We start from the raw sequence: 20,456 nt of genomic DNA on the forward strand, positions 1-20,456 counted from the left end.
GCCACAATGTCCATTACAAAATCTCTTTTAAAATTTCCACATAGGTATACATGTATCATGTATGTGGGACTTTGACAGAATACCATGCGAGTTTTTGACAAAATTTTAAGTAGGATCCCTAGTCAGATTTGGAGGGCGTTTTCGCGTGATTCTGAATCGAATAGCATATTATTCAAGAATCAGATCGAATATTCAGAACAATTCTCACAACATTCCGAATCAAGTCATTAAAAAAATATTTGACATCGAAATGAGAACAGTAGTGAAAAGCCATAATACTAAGTTTTACTCTATTGGACAAGAATTTAAAAAACTTAAGCAAAAGTATATGGGTCAGCAATTGTCAACAAGCATTTCTTAGGGAATATACACTATACTGATATTTCAATAGATCCCATGGTCTTAACAGGAAATGTAATAGAAAATTCAATAACTTCCGGGCTATCAGATAGTCCTCCTGAGAATAAAATTTGGTATACTGTGTATGACTTCTTACAGAACTTTATCTCATCATTGAATATCTGTATACAAATTTTTAATAAACAGCAATATCATAATCCTTGAGAATTTTGATGAACCATTTTTACAGAAGTCGCGCTAGAATTTCGTGTATTACAGGTAATATAATGCTTTCTTAATATATTTAAAAACAACTTGAGCTTCAAACAAGGGGCGCTCAAATGTCGGTTCGCCAAGGGCGCCATGAGACCACGCTACGGCTCTGGGCAGAAATGGCAACAGCAGATCCACCTCTTTCGAGAGAAAAAACCTCGCCTGGAGGAGACGGAGTGCAAAGAGATGCAACAGCTGTACCGGTCTCAAGAAACACGTAAGTTCTATCAGAAGCTCAATGCATCCCGCAACGGCTTCGTGCCGCGAGCCGAGATGTGCTAAAATTTGGGGGCGACTCAAACTGGGGGCTGGTTGGTTTCCATCGTTGGCAGTACTGAAGAATACATTTCCATTCTAAATGCGACCTGCAAAGTATTATCCAAATATTTTTTCGTCGTTTGTCACTAAACGAGTTCGTAGGAACCTATCAAGCCAGCTTCGTTGACGGCCGATCGACAATGAACCAGATCTTTACTGTAGGGCAAATCCTCCAAAAATGTCGTAAATATCAGGCCCCAACGCATCACCTTTTCATCGATTTTAAGACGGCATGTGATAGTATCGACCGCGTAGAGCTATGGAAAATCATGGACGACAATAGCTTTCCCGAGAAGCTCACGAGACTGATAAGGGCGACGGTGGAATGTGTGCAAAATTGTGTGAAGGTGACAAGGTGATGGACTTTCGTGCCTGTTGTTCAATATTGCGCGGGCAGGTGTTTTGCAGAGAGCCGAGCTTAACAGCCGGGGTACGATTTTCACGAGATCCAGCCAATTTGTTTGCTTCGCGCATGATATGGACATTGTTGGCCGAACATCTGATAAAGTGGCAGACCTGTACACCCGCTAGAAACACGAGGCAGCGAAAATTGGACTCGTGGTGAATGCGACCAAGATAAAGTACATGCTAGTTAATGGGACCGAGGGCGACAGGGCTCGCCTAGGTAGCAGAACCGAGGATGAAGATGCGGCCACGAATCGAGTATTGCGGCGTGAAATTGTTGATTCAATGGGCGATATGAATAAAAAGCGTTGAACTTTACTACATGTAGCATCTACTCAAAAACAAAATCCACAAAGTTTACTACACTTTTGGTATGAATAAAAAACCTTTCGAACAAGTAGTGCCTACTACTTTCGAACATGTGCAGTGACTGATGCTGCACGTTAAGAAAATTCTATTCAGAGTGTAGAGTGATGCTGCACGTTAAAAAAATTAAGTTCATAGTGACACTCAAAATCAATAAAATCATGCATATATGCCAAATTTGTCGCTTATTCACACGACACATTATGTGAAAATATGAATATTAATGTAGTAATATATCGCGTAATCGAGCATGGACATTAATTCATGTACATAAATTATGTAATTTTACACGATTTGAAGTATAAATTTGCGATAAATCTAGCATTCCCCTTATGTGCATGTGAATTGTATAATGATTTGACAACAAGAATTTTTCTTAGAATTTTGAAATTTTAGCTAGAAATTTGTATCCTATGAAGGAATCTTGAGATTACTGCAATTGTGGAATTATAAACTTCCTAACATTTCCAAGATTTTATGAAATAGCGGTAGAATTTTGAGCTTCCTCTGTGAATTAAAAAAACAGCATGTTGAACTTCGATAATGGATATGGGATTTCTAGGAACACCGCTAGCGCATGACGGCTCACCGAAAGCATGTTCGAAAGAACTTGAAACTATTGAGAACCAGAGGTACAGGTCCAAACCCTGATAAAGGTAGATGGTTGTGATGGCTATGACCGTGGTCATCATGTAAAGAACAAGCGGACAATGCTGTATCGTGTCAGCACCGAGGAGGCAGCCCCTCTAGCACGATGTAGGTAGCGCAACCCTGGTTAGGTGGTCTATCGAAGACTCTTCACCAACCAAGAAAGGCAAAAGTAGAGCAAACGGATTGCTTTTACGGCAACAGACCTGGCAACTAATAAAGGACAACGATTGAAAAGTTGGAACGTGAGAACTTTGAATAAACCCGCGCGTTTTCGTGAACTGCGGAATGTCGGCGTCAACGTGGCAGCTATCCAGGAAATACGCTGGCCGAGAACCGGAGAACGCGTATTCCGAGCGGTGGACCCCATCGCCAACACTTCATTACCACATCTACTACAGCGGTGGCGACAGAGCAGAACGTGGAGTTGGCTTCTTAGTGATTGGGAAGCAGAATTGCCCACCGGCTGGTTGGATGGCCTCATCCACCCTATCTACAAGAAAGGGCACAGACTGGAGTGTGCCAATTACAGAGGAATTACACTGCTGAATTCGGCGTACAAAATTCTGTCGCGCAACCTGTTTAACAGACCGCTCGAGGAGTCCTTCGTCGGCGAATACCAAGCTGGTTTTCGTGAGGGCCGTTCGACAACGGACCAGATGTTTAGCTTGCGAATGATCCTAGACAAATTCCGGCAGTATAACTTGCAGACTCACCATCTGTTTATTGATTTCAAGGCGGCGTACGACTCAGTGAAAAGAAATGAGCTTTTTCAGATAATGTCTGAAAATGGTTTTCCGGCGAAACTAATTAGGCTGATACGTGCTACGCTGGATGGTTTGAAATCAAGTGTTCGAATCGCAGACGAGATGTCAACCTCGTTCGTGACGTTAGACGGATTAAAGCAGGAAGACGCACTTTCGAATTTTCAACATTGCACTCGAGGGTGCTATTAGGAGAACTGGCGTGCAAAGAAATGGCACTATTATCACAAGCTCCTTGGCTTTGAGGACGATATAGACCTACAGTCAGTGACATAAGTTAGTAACCAAATGCTGTTTTCCCATACAAAATGCCCAAGTTTGGGGTACTGTATCTCAGCTTCTGGTAGTCCTAATTGGCTGAAATTTGGATGACGAACTACAAATAACTTGAAATTTTGCCTGAAAGGAAATTAGTACATTGCAGTCATTTTTCATAGAGTTTCAGAGGGTTGTTCAAAGACAAAAGTAAGTAACCGAGAGATTTTTTAATTTAATTTGAAAACGGTAAGTCGTGGAAAGTTGGTGTGTTCTGCAAATTTGTGTGACTTCTGAAATTGAACAACTTTATGGAACAGACCAACTTACCGTTTTAGAATTAAATTACAAAGCCTCTTGGTTACTTACTTTTGTCTTTGAACAACCCTCTGAAACTCAATCTAAAATGACTGCAATGTAATAATTCCCTTATAGGCAAAATTTCAAGTTATTTGTAGTTCGTCATCCAAATTTCAGCCAATTCGGACTACCAGAAGCTGAGATACAGCACCCCAAACTTGGGCATTTTGTATGGAAAAACAGCATTTGGTTACTAACTTATGTCACTGACTGTAATTGGAATCGATCGCAGGTCAGTGGAAGAGGCCTTCGTGCTTCTGAAGAGGGAGACAGCGAGGATAGGCCTGACCATTAATTCTACCAAAACGAAGTACATGGTTGCAGGTTGAGATAGAGTCAGGCATGGTGGTGTAGGTGCTGAGGTAGTGTTTAATGGGGATGTGTTTGAAGTTGTTGAATAATTTGTTTACCTTGGAACATTTGTGACATGTGACAACGACGTTTCCCGCGAAGTGAAAAGAAGTGTTGCGGCTGCGAATAGGGCCTTTTATGGACTACGTAACCAGCTTAGGTTCCGCAGCTTGCAAACGGCCCTGCAAATTCGCCCTGTATAAAACATTGATTCTTCCGGTGGCTCTCTACGGGCACGAAGCGTGGACGTTGAAAGAGTCGGACCGGAAAGCTCTCGGTGTTTTTGGAGCGCAAAGTGCTGCAGACAATACTCGGTGGGAAACTCGAAAATGGTGTGTGGTGCAGACGCATGAATCACGAGTTGTATCAAGTGTACAAAGATGCGAATATTATCAAGCGTGTAAAATACGGCAGACTTCAGTGGGCTGGTCACTTAGTGCGAATGTCGGAAGAAAGAATATTCAGCAGGGAACCAGGTAGAGGTCGGCGGCTTCGGGGAAGACCACGAATACGCTGGCTGTACGCAGTGGAAGAGGACCTGGCGACCCTAAACGTTCGGGGCAACTGGAGATGTTTTGCACAAGACCGACGAAGATGGAGCTCTACAATACGCCCTGCAATGGCGTGATGCTACGCTGTAGCCATCAAGGTATCAAGGTAGGTAGTATTTCTGTGGTATTCTAGTTATTTCGGTATGTTTCTTGGTAGTAACCCTGGAATTCTTAGAAATAAACATATATTCTCACAATAGTGGTTGAATTAAGGATTTTCTTTTACATTTTTATATTCAGACATTCAAAGGTTTATATTATAATTGAAGATATCCTCTGAAATCCCAACGGAACTGTAAATCAAAGGGATCCAAAGTTTACAAGAATTCCAAAGATTCGGACCAGAGTTTGCAGGAATCTCACTGAAATCTCAGGGATTCTTACAAAATACCGTCTTGAAGATACCCGAATAATTTCAAAAGATTAATAGCCAGATCAAATACCAGATTTAAAATATTCCCAAAAGAATGGCTTCCAGAATCCCAGAATTGTTATAACGAATCTAGAATGCCTATCGGAAACTCATAATTACTATAGGGATTTCAGAATTCCAAAGGAAATCAGAGAATCTGGATGGCAGAATTGTTACATAAAATTAAAAATTACTGTCTAATTAGCTGAAATCCATCGGACATTCGAGAATTTCTAAGAAACAATATAATTATCGCCAGATTGAAAATAATTATCGTAATGAGTATCTTCGTACCTGCCACACGATATTCACATGCAAAATGGTGAATTGACATTGAAAGCTCTCAGTTGATAACTGTGTAAGTACTCATAAAAACAATAAGTTGCGAATTAGACTCTGTCCCAGTTGGGACATAACACCAGAAAGAATACCAGATCTCTCAAATAAATTAAAAATTCTCTATCGGAATCCCAAAATTCTTTTCGAAATATCAAAATTTCTAGGGAATTCCTCTAGTGGGCTCATAGTTTATTTTTTCTGCGTAAGGTCATAACACATTTAATCAATAAATTGCTATGAATCAATATAGAAATCTATCAACCATCTCATCAAGAACCATAGGTTCCAAGATCCAGAAGATCTACTTGAACTTACTTAACACTGCAGCAGCCGCGCAGTTGTATTTTGTACAACACAGGTGGAAAAGCCTCGCTTTTCGTACACTGCAGCAGCGCAGCGCTTCTGTCGGTGGTCAACCGCGCGTTTTTAAGTTCTAGATAATAGTTAGCAAATTCAGTTACTTCACATACTGACCAAAAATTCACACTTAGTACTCCATTTCCTCAATCCCTATTTTTATCGAATGTTACAATATGTGATTATAGGAAGGGCAGTGCAGCCAAATAATCATAAATCATTTCACAAAAATATGGCAAAAAATTTGAGAAAAATTGCTTGGATTTTCATTGAAAATAACTAGAAACGGTTAACTATTTCTCTAGTAACTCATCAAAAGTTAGTTAAGTTGCAAAATCAATTAGTCAAACAGTTCGGCATGCCCTAGCAAAATTTTATAATTTTACCCATATTTCTTTTTTCCGGTACGTTTTACAATTTCCCGGATGTTCCCTGTAGTTTTCCAAATCATTTGGAATTCCCCGGGTCATGTTTTTTCCAAAAGGATGAACACCCTACAATAATTTCGTACCATACGCGCGAATACTACCGTATACCTATATGGTATATGAGGTTTTGTTGGAAGAAAGCATTTGGGTAAACGTGGCTATACATTCGCTTCATGAACATATGGTCATAGGTTTCTTTCCCAGTCGCTCAACCAAAAAACTTCGTCAGGCCGCTTAAGAGTAACACGAGCCCTATTCGTCCAAGATTATGACCGTCTGAAAGCGGATTGACATCTCTTCTGAGCACACACTCAACTGTACGGTAACACGGCAAGCGACAAACAACAATGGAAAATTCTCGCGTTTATACAGGCGTATCTGCAGTGATTGAATTCTCTTCTTCGATCAACTCACTGGATTAGTACGATTAAATCGATTTTCAAATGGGGTTATTATAAAGATAACTCAAAAATAACATTGTCAAGGTTATTTCAAAAAAGTTGTACCTGAAGTATTCAAAGAAAATCTTGTTAGCGAATTCTTACAAGATTTCTTTAAAAAATCACTCAAGAATCACTTCAGGGATTCCTCCAAGGATATTTCAATACATGGTATTGAAATGTCCTTGGATCTATCTAGGTGTTTCTCAAAAATGTTGTTCCAAGTACTCCATGGAGATGAATCTGGCCTACGATTCCTTCCGGCCTTTCCTTAAAAATTGAATAAAGTATCACTCAAGGGATTGCTCCAAGGATGTTTCAATGCATTTCTTAAGGGATTGCTCTAGGGACTTCCTGTTAACTCGTCAAGAATGCCTCTGCTGCTGGAATTCAACCCAACAGTAGTACTGCCAGTCAATCTCACAAAAGCTGTGTATCGTCTCTAATTCAGCGACATATGCAGAGCAAGCACTTTTAAGTTTATGGGCGGCGCCTAGGGGTGGCGCTATGAAATTCGTTAAAAACATAATATCCCGGACGGTGTGAAGACGGGGACCGAGAAAATTGTTCTACGACATATTTTCATCAGATCTCCCGGATGAGTTCGCTACCTTGTTCCGGTGAGTGTACACATGAAGTTGATTATTTGTTAATTAATTTATTAATTACATTTCTTGTGCATATACTTGATGTGCTTTCCCCAGGTACATAATTTGAACCAGATCCCTATAGACATATGCGAAAGGTCTTAAGTAAGTTTCATCCATGAATTGAAGCTTGATCACGCTTCCTATAAAAGACAACTAACTCAGTTTTCTCCTGAAAACAATCTATAACCAGCTTAACAGCTTAATTTGATAAAGTAACCTGCTTAGATCTTTGCAGATAATCCGCAGCTAGGCCTGTTACAGATATTTACAACGGTATAATCTACAAGCTGTCTTAGCGAGTATGTTTTACACGAGACAATCATCAATGTCTCTGACATATAAATTGATTGTAAAAAGAAGGCTCAAACATAAATGTGTGGCCTTGGGAAACCACATGTAACTGATTCATAAACTATTGATATATTGATATATCACTATTGGTGATCTAACGCAAAGCTAAAATGCATAGATGGCGCTTTTCTAGAATAGAGATTAGTGCTTCTCTATCAAAATTTCTTGTGATAACTTTGGAAGAAAAATCACCACAATCATTTAACTGACAAGATTTTTGCAATTTAAGGCACAGGAAACTGTAAATAGTCATTTCAATTTGAAAAACTTTCGCAACCTAACCTCACTTTTGATCGCCAATTGATTCACATTTTTTTTAATATAGCCTACTTTTGCAGCAACTTTTGTTCAAATATTTTTATATTCAACATTTTTAAGAATATATTGAAAAATAAATGTATTATGTCTCAGGCTGAAATTCTCGTTATAATAATAAAAATAATAATAAAAAATATATGATAATACTTACGTGAGTAAAATGAATAACACAGATAGTATCCAATCTTTCTGTAGAGTCGCTTGTTGAATGGCTTAAGTCCAAAATAGAGTATACATTGTGCCGTGTTGATGATCAATCCGGATGTGAAATATGATATCGCAAAGCACAGATGCATCAAGGTTGATTGTTTGACAGTCGACCAAAACCCAGCCATGTTTTTGTGCACTGTTATGTTTTGGTTTGTTCAAATATGAATATATCTTATCCTAACAAACTGTTAGCACCACTGAACTTCTTACGCGACACAAATTACACTGTATGCGCTTATTATCATTCGATATCACTGGAAACAACTTTCTCGCAATTACAAGCAACCTTAAAAAATAAGTGTTGAAAACACCCCCCGAGAACCGCACGGCTACTGCGAGAACACTCGAACCGGACTGGACCAACGAACTGCGTGTGCTGATTGAATGGCTTTACGGAGCGTATACGTAAGAAAACAACTCAAAGGTAAGCCACGGGCGCAGTCATTATCCTCAGGCTACACACCACACTTACATTATCACCATTCACTGATATACGTATGTAGCTCGTGCATAAATATGAAGAGATGTGGTCTGGTTAGCGAAGATTCATCTGTAATGAGAAAACCAACGTATAAAACTGAGTTAATTGAAATAATATTAGCTATTTTACGGGTTTGAACATATTTCACAGCGCCAAAAGCATTAAATGTATATGTACAATTATTTTAGATTGACAATGGCAAACTATCAATCAAAATGTTTATTCAAGAAAATGTCGTAATTCGGAGTGGCATTGATCATCAGTCAGTCCGGTCGTTCTCCGGATAATTTTTACTAGTTAAACAAGTTTTGGCCTCCAAAGTGGAAGAATAGATATTATATTGTATTATCTGGAAATTTCCAACATATTTTCAAATATATTTTAATGTTTACTGATTTTTTTACAATTTTATACATTTCAATTTTACTGATTTGGGGTTAATTTGGATAATAAATAATAGATCATTATTTAATATATTAATTTGCAAATATTGTAACCAACATAACTAATTAAACACATGGCCTCTGAAGCCGCTTATGGAGGCCAAATTATAAGAAGTCATGTAATATTAGAGTTACTAAAAATGCCATAAACTACAGAATATGCCAAAAGGTACCCGAATGGAATTAAATTTATAAGTTATTGCAAAATTATACCATTAATTATGGTAGTTATTCATTTGTTGAATAGGATGTACAAACTTATAAAATATTATGTTTAATAGGACATGAATAATTGGTAGAATAAATGATTATTATACGAATTATTTGTAAAAAAAAATATATACAGAAATGAGACTCAGATTTACCATTAGAAATGTTTTAACGAAAATTATGTTTTTTACACGTAAATGATAAAGGATTATCAATGATACACCGTTTCACGGTAACTTAAGTACCTTTCCACTCGCAGAACTCTTATCATAATATCACTGCATCCAATCAAAACATCGCCACAATCAACAGATATCAACGGTAAACCTGGCATTGATTTGCGATATCTAATTTATATGTTTTGCTCATATTAGTAAATTTCAAACAAAGAGATCAACGTTCAACCAGACATTCGCCTAATCTAAGGCGTACACGCTTGCTTCCTATATATGAAGCAGGTCAAGCTGATAGCGGTGATAAGGAAAACGAAATATATCGTGCAGCGCTATCAGTCTTGGCAACACGGTCAAACTTCTTAACCGAGGTACGAATCGAGATTATCACAACGTCATGAGCATTTTTTGATACGTACATGAATCAAAGCTCATTTTAAGATATGTTTATTTCTATGCGTGGTTCATTCACCACCTACGCTAGACTATTGTTGGGTTTTAATTTAACTTGTTAATTTTCTAGTTTAAATTCGCATATGTAGAACCGTAGAATGTTAAGCATAGATGAATCAATAAATAAATCTGCGAAATTTAAATCTGTTCCAAAAAAATCGCAAACTACTTCAAAAGCATCTTGAAAATTAGAGGCACATTTTATTCAATTTTGGAGACAAAACTAAATGTTTACCCGAGCAAGGTAGAATAACAACCAGATAACAAAATGATAACAAGTTTTGTTATCCAGAAATCATTTAGTTATTCCCTGTTATCAACTGCATGTAGTGCATGATAACTTGATTTGTTATCATATAATGTAAAAAGAGTTTTATATTGATATACGTATTTATTTCGATTAAATCTTAGAGATAGGTACAGCTATAGTCTAAATGCTAATTTATTTGTGTATTTGGTTTGCAAGCTGAAATATAATGCACCGTGTTTTTTTCTTTTTGGATTGAAATGCTAACACAAGGTCGAACGTGATGGGTAATTTATTTCAAATGATACTCAAAACTATTTTTATAAGAAAACATGTTGTTAAAAATTTGAGTTGTGTTCAATTTCCTGCCAATGATATGAGCTTTATCGTTTCAATCTACCAACACATATTCGATATGAGAAAAATGAGACCCTATTTTGATGAAGGAATCATCGTAACCCAGCTCTTTACAACTTTCTCTGGTACAATATTGAACACCGTCGTAAGTGAATTTGTTGTGGTGACTGAATTCTCTCTCTGTTATGGCAAATGCTATTTAACATGAATTTGTGCGCTATTAGAACAACTGGATGATTATTACCGTTTCTAAATCCTAGTATCATCCCGTTTCCATTTTCATAAGGATAAAGAGATGTGTTCCACAGAGCACCGAAATTTTTAGCACTGCTTGGAAAGTGCGTCAGTACATGAACATTAAAGTACATATTCTCTTCGCCGAACAACTTTTGAAATTTACGAACGAAATTTTTTAGTTGGATATCGACCATGTCAATGGTTTTTTCTGTTAAATTAGTGTCAAGCAGTTGGAAAATACATGTGGAGAGCAGCATGAAGTTATCCAAATACGTTTTTGGAAGAATTCCAATAACAATTGGATAGAAATAGTGGAATAACATGTTTTCTCAGTCACTAGCCTTTTTTTCATATCCTCGATTTTCCCCGGATATCGTGAAAATAAGCTGGGTGTTCTGATATTCAACATTCTTTTTTCGACTTCAGACATCTGCGTTCCAATATAATACGGCTTGGTGTGGTTCGATGATGCTGTGAAAAGTTCCCACAATTGTTTGACAACGCCGAGCAAAACGGAATGCATATAATCCGGTGGGAAACCTTTAAAGTAAATATAGGTTTAAAAAAAAATTATAGCTAGCAAAAAATATTACTCCGAATTTGTCAAAATGTGGAATTGATAAAAATACCGATAACCCTTTGATTCCTTTTATGGATGTTCCGGTGTTATGTGCCTCTATCATTAGTTGGCGAGTTTCAGAATGATCTCTGTTGTCGGTCGTTTTGAATGGGTATCGTATTTGGTTACCATTAACAACTTTACCTTCGTGATTACAGACTGAACATCCGAATCTTCCGTTGAATTGGGTAGAGTTCTGAAGCTTTGGTTTTGCAACGGAATCCAAGCAGTTTTGAACGACTACTACATTGTATACATCAGATTCAATGATGAAGTCTTTGCTCAGCCTCATCATTTCTTCACAAAACTCTTGGAAGAAAATTGTTGATACTCAAAATCTATCGATGTACAGCCGAAACCGGCAGATGGCGAAGCGGTCACGATCGCAACATACGATTTTAATAAGTTTTTGAATGCTGAAGACGTAGATATGGGAGAGCCTTTACCGCCACCACAGCCGCAGACACCACGCACATACATCTGGAAAAGATCCATCGATCAGCTGATCCAGGAGTGGGAGATAGCTCTAGGATCCACTAACCAGGAGAGTTCTATTCAAAACGGTTGTATTGAGATACATTCCAGCGCGGACATCAGAGTAGATGAGTTGGGGGAAGAAGGTGTTATGAGTGCTCCACAAGTGCGTGAGGTTTTTGACTGTATAGAAGCCTTTTTTTATATATTGTGTTAATATACTTTTAGATTGCACTTGTGGAAAGGCCGAAGAAGCAGAAAAGTATAAGATGTTGTCAGATTCCCTACAGAGAGAGAGAGAGAAGGACGCTTTAGTGTTGAAGAATTCACAGCTAGAAGCTCAAAACGGAAAGCTTTTGGAATCATTGACATCGCAGCTTCTTCCAGAGAAGCCGTTTAAGGAAGAAGAAGCATTTCTCGACTGTGAGACCCTGCAACGGATGTCCCATGAAGCTGGGGACAAAGATTATTTGTTCCTGAAATTCCTGATGGTGAAGCTCTTTCCGGAGGGACTCGTTGGGCATTCAGTGACTGGCCGATCTTCGAATAACCCTTCCGGCCGTCCGAAGAAAAAGGATGCTGAAAATACAGCTGAGGATATTGGTGATGATTCTCAGGAGCAGCAAGCATCGAAAGTGCCGTTAGATCCAGTTAAGGTCAGATGGATAAAAAGTAGGATTACATCGATTGTATGTACTTGTATTACTTTTACTATTATTGTTTTTTTTTTCTTTGCAGGAAGACTATATGACCGTCGTATCTTTCTCCGCGATGATTGTGCAATGGCAAATGCTTGCTACAGAAATGCAGGTCGTCACGAGTGATCGCTAATACCTCACGGTAACTCCTCGAGAAGAAGTCACTGCATTGTATTTGACTTCATATACTTTTTCAATTGTTTCAATTTGTTTCATGTTGCCGTATGAATTTTAATCTATCTCAGCTGGCAACTTTTTTTATATTCAATTTCAAAGGTATTTGTTTCTGTATTTTGCAAATGTTGCAAATCATGCTTATATCTTTTTAAAAATTGTACCAATAAAAAGGTTCAAATATTCATATCCTTGCAGTTTTTATTTATTAACACGAAAATTATATACATTTAAGAGGGCTCAATATATAACTTCGATAATTCGTTTTGTTATCCAGCGTGGTACAAATTTTGTTATCATTGTTTGATTTTTATATCAAAATGATAACAAACGTTGTTATCAAATACAGTCGACTCTCCACAACTCGATATTCTATAACTCGATATATTCTACAACTCGATGGATTTTTCGGTCCCTTCGAAATTCCATACATCGTGCTCTCCATAAGTCAATATTTCTATAACTCGATGTCTCCACTAGTCGATGTCTCGTGAGAGGTAAATTTCCCTCCATAACTCGATATCTATTCAAAAATCCTTCTTATTTGGGGAAACTTGGACTTATTCATGTTTAGAGGTGAAAAAAAAAATTGCAAGTTATAAAACAAGATGAATTACATGAAAATGAAAATTTTGATTTTTGGTGAAAGCAATTTGATTTTACGAGGATTTCAAAAAAGTTTTCAAATAAAGTTTTTAAAATACTATCAACACAATATTAATGCTTTCTTACAGTAGTGATCATATAAACTTTGGAAATACAGAAATTTGTTCTTTTAATTTTTGGATTTTTTGGAGCAGTATATTCTATAACTCGATAATTCTATAAGTCGATGGTCCCTTGGATATCGAGTTATGGAGAGTCGACTGTATATTAATCAACATAACAGGATTAGTTATCATTATGTTTTCAATGATAACAAAATGAGATATTTCTATGATATACAGTAAGCAAATTGTTGTTATCATTTTTGTTATGTTGCCTGCTTATTCAACCGAACTGATAAGAAATTTAGTTATCAAAACTTTGATAACCAGATATCAAAAAATGTTATCATTTTATTATCTAACTTTGCTCGGGCATCCTTTCACTCCCAGCAAAAGAGAAAAGTAAAAAGCGTGTTCAAAACTAGTTTGGATTGCTAAAGAAACTATATTTGTATAAACGAGAGCTTAATCGTGAGTTTGAACCACAGTCCTCAGTACCGTGTACCCCCGCTAATTTGAACGGTACCTCATGCAAATTATCGGGGTTCATTTTTAATTTGAACATCTAGTCACCCTAGAATCGTATTTCTGGTTACCTCTTTCACTGTTTTGTTTTGATTCTGCGTTCCGTTCCACAGTGTTCCATTTCACATCACTCCGTTCCATGAGCCAAATGACATTTGAACCATTTTTAATCTGAACGATGTGCAAATTAGCGGGGTACAGATTAAAAAGTGTTCAGATTAAATGTGGTCAAACCAACGGGGGTACCCGGTATACATTTTACTGTTTATGGTAGTTTTACTAAAAAGTCTCATACTTTTAAAATCATGTACGCATATTTATCGATGTACAGCAAATTGTGAAAGGTTTTCTCCGAATTCTTCAATTATTAATCTCAGAATAACATATTATGAAAATGGTTTTCTAAGAATAAAGCAATTGTGTTTCTATTGTGCTTTAAATGTGACGTCGGGACTTAATAAGTAACTCTATGAAGGCGTAAATTATTTTTCATATCAATACCATATTAGCACTTCCGTCAGGACGTTCTTTTAACCAAAAAAAATCTACTCATATCAATTACCTTCAAATTCAAAACATTTTTCTTTGAAAATATACGGGAAAAATGATTTTATTGTATATGTAAAATTGTTGCTTCATAAATAATTTGATTTTTTCCATCAGGCTTCTGATTGATGATGCTTTCGAAGAACAAGCCATTTTTGAAAATAAAAAATATAAATTATCGAATTTTCCAGCCAATTTCTAACAATCATTGATTTTGATAACCTCAAAAATCGACCGTTTTAATCGTTGTTCCATATTCGTGTGAAATTTCATAATTTTGGAGATTTTTTTTTATCACAACATTGTACAATACTAGTCGAACGATTTTCAAAAAACCGATTGAAATTTCATTGATAAATTAAAAAGATACAACATGTACAAGGTGTCCACTTTATAAAATGAACAGTCCTTAAAACTCAAGATTTAGCTCTCTTGCATAGAAATATAGTTTATTTAGTAATCTAAACCAATTTTTAACATGCTTTTTACTTTACTTTTTTGCTGGGAGTAAAAGAATCAATATATCAGCAAATTTGTCCATAAGGAATACATCAATAAAATGACGTAGTGTCAGAGAAGGCTGGTAAATGGCTGGGCATGGCGTACCATTGGTACCTCGCGTACCTGCAGGAATAAAATAGACCCCTTTGTGCGGTCCTTAGCCTCTTGCCCAGCAACTCCTATCCCTACCTCCTCGTGGTACTGGCCGGGGTACGAGTAACCTTGGGGAAGATCGGGTAACCAACCCCCGGTGGGAACTTTGGTCGTATGCTGACAGGGAAGGGGGGGTTTGCTTTTGCTTTTGCAAACCTGGAGCGTCTGTACTCCACGTTAGGAGCGGCTCACAACAGCGTCTGTTCCCCATGTCAGGGGCGGCTGATCATCGTCCGAGTGCCAGAGAAGGACTCTAAGCTAAACTGCGCACTATGGCCCTCCGAACATTTAGGGGGAATGGTCCTCCGGAAATCTAGGGGGTTGGTGTCAGGCCCTGCGAGCCAGCCGTAAAAACACATCAGCACAGGAACGTCAACGAGAGAATACGGACCGGAACAATCGGCAAAGACCACAGCGACGAAAATGGACTAGCGATTGGAAACTCGGTACGTGGAACTGCAAATCTCTCAACTTCATTGGAAGTACTCGCATACTCTCCGATGTACTGAAGACCCGCGGTTTCGACATCGTAGCGCTGCAGGAGGTGTGCTGGACAGGAGCATTGGTGCGAACGTTTAGAGGTAATCATACCATCTACCAGAGCTGCGGCAACACACGCGAGCTGGGAACAGCTTTTATAGTGATGGGTGATATGCAAAGGCGCGTGATCGGGTGGTGGCCGATCAATGAACGAATGTGCAAGTTAAGAATCAAAGGCCGATTCTTTAACTTCAGCATAATTAACGTGCACAGCCCACACTCCGGAAGCACTGATGATGACAAGGACGCATTTTACGCGCAGCTCGAACGCGAGTACGACCGCTGCCCAAGCCACGACGTCAAGATCATCATAGGAGATTTGAACGCTCAGGTTGGCCAGGAGGAGGAGTTCAGACCGACGATTGGAAAGTTCAGCGCCCACCGGCTGACAAACGAGAACGGCCTACGACTGATAGATTTTGCCGCCTCCAAGAACATGGCCATTCGTAGCACCTATTTCCAGCACAGCCTCCCGTATCGGTACACCTGGAGATCACCTCAGCAGACAGAATCGCAAATCGACCACGTTTTGATCGATGGACGGCACTTCTCCGACATAAACGACGTCAGAACCTATCGTGGCGCCAACATTGACTCCGACCACTACCTGGTGATGGTGAAACTGCGCCCAAAACTATCCGTCATCAACAATGTACGGTACCGACGCCCGCCCCGGTACAATCTCGAGCGGCTGAAACAACCGGATGTCGCCAATGCGTACGCGCAGCATCTTGAGGCAGCGTTGCCGGATGAGGGCGAGCTCGATAGGGCCCCTCTTGAGGACTGCTGGAGGACAGTCAAAGCAGCCATTAACGACGCTGCCGAAAGCGTTGTCGGATATGTGGAACGGAGCTCAAGAAACGATTGGTTCGACGAGGAGTGCCAAGAGGTTTTAGAGGAGAAGAATGCAGCGCGGGCTGCAATGCTGCAGCATGGTACGCGGCAAAACGTGGAACGATACAGACTGAAGCGGAAACAGCAAACCCGCCTATTCCAGGACAAAAAGCGCCGCCTGGAAGAGGTGGAATGCCAAGAGATGGAGTTGCTGTACCGTTCTCGAGAAACGCGGAAGTTCTATCAGAAGCTCAACACATCCCGCAAAGGCTTCGTGCCGCGAGCTGAGATGTGCCGGGATAAGGATGGGAGCATCTTGACGGACGGACGCGAGGTGATCGAAAGGTGGAAGCAGCACTACGATGAACACCTGAATGGCGCAGAGAACACAGGCACAGAAGGTCAGGACAGCGAAGGCGATGGCTACGTCAGCACAGCGGACAGCGGAAATCAACCAGCTCCCACGATGGGGGAAGTTAAGGATGCCATTCAACAGCTCAAGAACAACAAAGCCGCTGGCAAGGATGGTATCGGAGCCGAACTCATCAAGATGGGCCCGGACAGGTTGGCCGCTTGTCTGCATCGGCTGATAGTCAGAATCTGGGAAACGGAACAGCTACCGGAGGAGTGGAAGCAAGGCGTTATATGCCCTATCTACAAAAAGGGCGACAAACTGGAGTGTGAAAATTATCGTGCAATCACCATCCTAAACGCCGCCTATAAAGTGCTATCCCAGATTCTCTTCCGTCGTCTATCACCTATAGCAAACGAGTTCGTGGGAAGTTATCAAGCAGGTTTCATCGACGGCCGCTCGACAACGGACCAGATCTTTTCCGTGCGGCAAATCCTCCAGAAATGCCGTGAGTACCAGGTCCCTACGCACCATTTGTTCATCGATTTCAAGGCGGCATACGATAGTATCGACCGCATAGAGCTATGGAAAATCATGGACGAGAACAGCTTTCCCGGGAAGCTCACAAGATTGATCAGAGCAACGATGGACGGTGTGCAAAACTGCGTGAAGATCTCGGGCGAACACTCCAGTTCGTTCGAGTCTCGGCGGGGACTGCGACAGGGCGACGGACTTTCGTGCCTGTTGTTCAATATTGCGCTTGAAGGTGTCATGCGGAGAGCCGGACTTAACAGTCGAGGCACGATTTTCACGAGATCCGGACAATTTGTTTGCTTCGCGGACGACATGGATATTATTGGGAGAAAATTTGAAACGGTGGCAGATTTGTTCACCCGCCTGAAACGCGAAGCAACAAAAGTCGGGCTAATGGTGAATGCGTCGAAAACAAAGTACATGCTGGTTGGCGGAACTGAGCGCGACAGGACCCGCCTAGGAAGCAGTGTTACGATAGACGGGGATACCTTCGAGGTGGTGGACGAGTTCGTCTACCTCGGATCCTTGTTGACGGCTGACAACAATGTTAGTCGGGAAATACGAAGGCGCATCATCAGCGGAAGTCGTGCCTACTATGGGCTCCAGAAGAAACTGCGGTCAAGAAAGATTCACCCCCGCACCAAATGCACGATGTACAAAACGCTCATAAGACCGGTAGTCCTCTATGGGCATGAGGCGTGGACTATGCTCGAGGAGGACTTGCAAGCTCTTGGGGTTTTCGAACGCCGAGTGCTAAGGACGATCTTCGGCGGCGTGCAGGAGAACGGCGTGTGGCGGCGAAGGATGAACCACGAGCTCGCTCAACTCTACGGCGAACCCAGTATCGTGAAGGTAGCTAGAGCTGGAAGGATACGCTGGGCAGGACATGTTGCAAGAATGCCGGACAACAACCCTGTAAAGATGGTGTTCGCCACGAATCCGGTCGGAACAAGAAGGCGTGGGGCGCAGCGAGCTAGGTGGATTGACCAGGTACACCAGGACCTGGAGAGCGTGGGTCACAGTCGAGGATGGAGAGAAGCGGCCATGAACCGAGGGCATTGGCGAAATATTGTTGGCGAGGCTTTATCAAGATAATTGATGTAAAGCCAAATAAGTAAGTAAGTAAGTGTCAGAGAATGGTGGAATATTACTGATGTTTTTGAAGCTCTACCATTAGTAGAATAGTGAAGGATACCAGCATACAATTTGTTTATTAAAATTAGGATTTTTTTCATGCAAAAAATTATGCTTAACTTTGACTATCGGTTTTTCTTAGGAGTTTTAGTTTAGTTTAGACTTTTAAGTTCTTCAACCAAAAGCATTTTGTAAGTTTTTATATTTTTATAACATTGTAGAATAATAGTTGAACGATGCACAGAAAACCGATTGCGATTTTATCAATAAATAAAAAAGACATAGCATAAACAAGGTGTCCACTTTATAAACAAAACAGTCCTTATACAAAATTAGTGTTTTTAATGGTTACACCCAAAAAAAGACGTCTTCTCATTCAAAACTCCACAAAAAGGTTACAAATAACTAAACGAACCAACTTTGAACCAAATTTTGTTAATATATGCCTTTCGATAATCACGGCCAATAAAAACCCGTTTAAATATTTCAGATTTCCTTCGAATTTGTGGACTAATAAAATCAAAATGGCGTTACTCCAAAACGAGCACTACGATTTTTTTTAAATTTTGCCCAGACATGCAGCTTAGACATAGAAAAAAGACTGGTGGGCACATCTTTGAGGAAATTTTTTTTTTCTGATAATAACGGTCAGGGGAGCACCGTGCATACAGTTTTTGGAGAATTTTGTTTAATGAGTTCATCCCACGGACGATAAACTAAGCCGAGAAGCCAATTAGAAAGTCTTTTAAAACATCAATAGATACCTTGTTTTGCGGGTTCTTCTTGAGTATTTGATGAAGTCCTTGCACGGTGTGTTTCGTAGAACAAGTTTATTACAAAAAAATAGGTAAGTCTGAAACTTCTCCACAATAAAGTCTAGGTTTCTCGCGTTAATTTGCTGCTAAAACCAAAATAATCGGTCGGGGGGTCCAGAGTAATTTTTTTTTTGTTTGATTTCGAGAGACTTGCACATATGTTTGAATTTGCCTATCTATGTGTTTATGTACATTAGGGCGGTTCAAAATTAAAAAATGTTTGAGAATTCAATCTCACATATGTTCCTTACTATCCTTACTATAAAAATAGTGTTCTGTGAAATTCGCAGCTTTCTAGGTGGTGATTTAAGGTGGCCCAAAGACAATGTAGGTTTATACGGAAATTACTATGAAGAAATTTTGAGGTATGTTCCAAACACGCTTGTACTGTAATGTAAGTACAAACTTATTATACCATTGTAAAAGCTCATTCTTCAAACCATAAAAAAGAAATTTGCTGAAGAGAGAAATTCAATTCGACAGTTAGCAGAAGAGATATTCATGAGTTTGTTTTCTATTATTTAGCTTAACCCCTCTACCGGCAGCTTCATTTTTTAAGCACAAAAATATATTTGAATCGCGATAACTTTTTTGTTTCTCTATATTTTTCCTTCATGTTTTCACAACTTCTCAAAAAACTCTTCTACTTTTGGAATCTATGTCGGTATTGACCATTGGTCAACTGGTTTTAAAAATATTTCGGTGTTCCTTGGGGGACCGACACTTCCCATATAAAATTTCGATATGATGTTTTAAGAAGTTTTCAAGATCTCGTTACGGCTAGAGTGGTACCAAAAACATAAAAGCTCATTGCTCAAAAACAGTTACACCGATTTGTTTAATTTCTTCACAATAGACTTTCATCAAAGTTTAGTTTTGAAAAGCGAATAACCGAATATGAGAAAAAATCTGTAGCCAGAGATAATTACGAGAGTTATGGCTATGCGTCGGTCCCCCAAGGAATTTTGGAATATCTCCGAATATAGATGACCAATGCTCAAAACCGATACAGATTCTGAAAATAAGAGAGTTTTTTGAGAAGTTGTGGAAATTTTTTTCAAAAATATTGAGAAACAAAAAAGTTATCGCGATTTGAATAATTTGAAAAAATGAA

At 39.3% G+C, this 20,456-nt stretch overlaps 1 protein-coding gene across 2 annotated transcripts in view; it reads right to left on the reverse strand.

The window, feature by feature from the left end:
* Nucleotides 1-20,456, reverse strand: part of LOC5573302 (1-acyl-sn-glycerol-3-phosphate acyltransferase delta) — a 39,614-nt gene that overhangs the window by 6,545 nt on the left and 12,613 nt on the right. For both annotated transcript variants that reach the window (XM_021842953.1, XM_021842954.1), the window contains exon 2: nt 8,077-8,685. In XM_021842953.1, coding sequence (XP_021698645.1) covers nt 8,077-8,260 — 184 coding nt within the window. In that variant the 5' untranslated portion in view covers nt 8,261-8,685. The remainder of the gene's footprint in view (nt 1-8,076; nt 8,686-20,456) is intronic.

This window comes from Aedes aegypti, chromosome 2, assembly GCF_002204515.2.
Source record: "Aedes aegypti strain LVP_AGWG chromosome 2, AaegL5.0 Primary Assembly, whole genome shotgun sequence".
NCBI classification, from domain to species: Eukaryota; Metazoa; Arthropoda; class Insecta; order Diptera; family Culicidae; genus Aedes; species Aedes aegypti.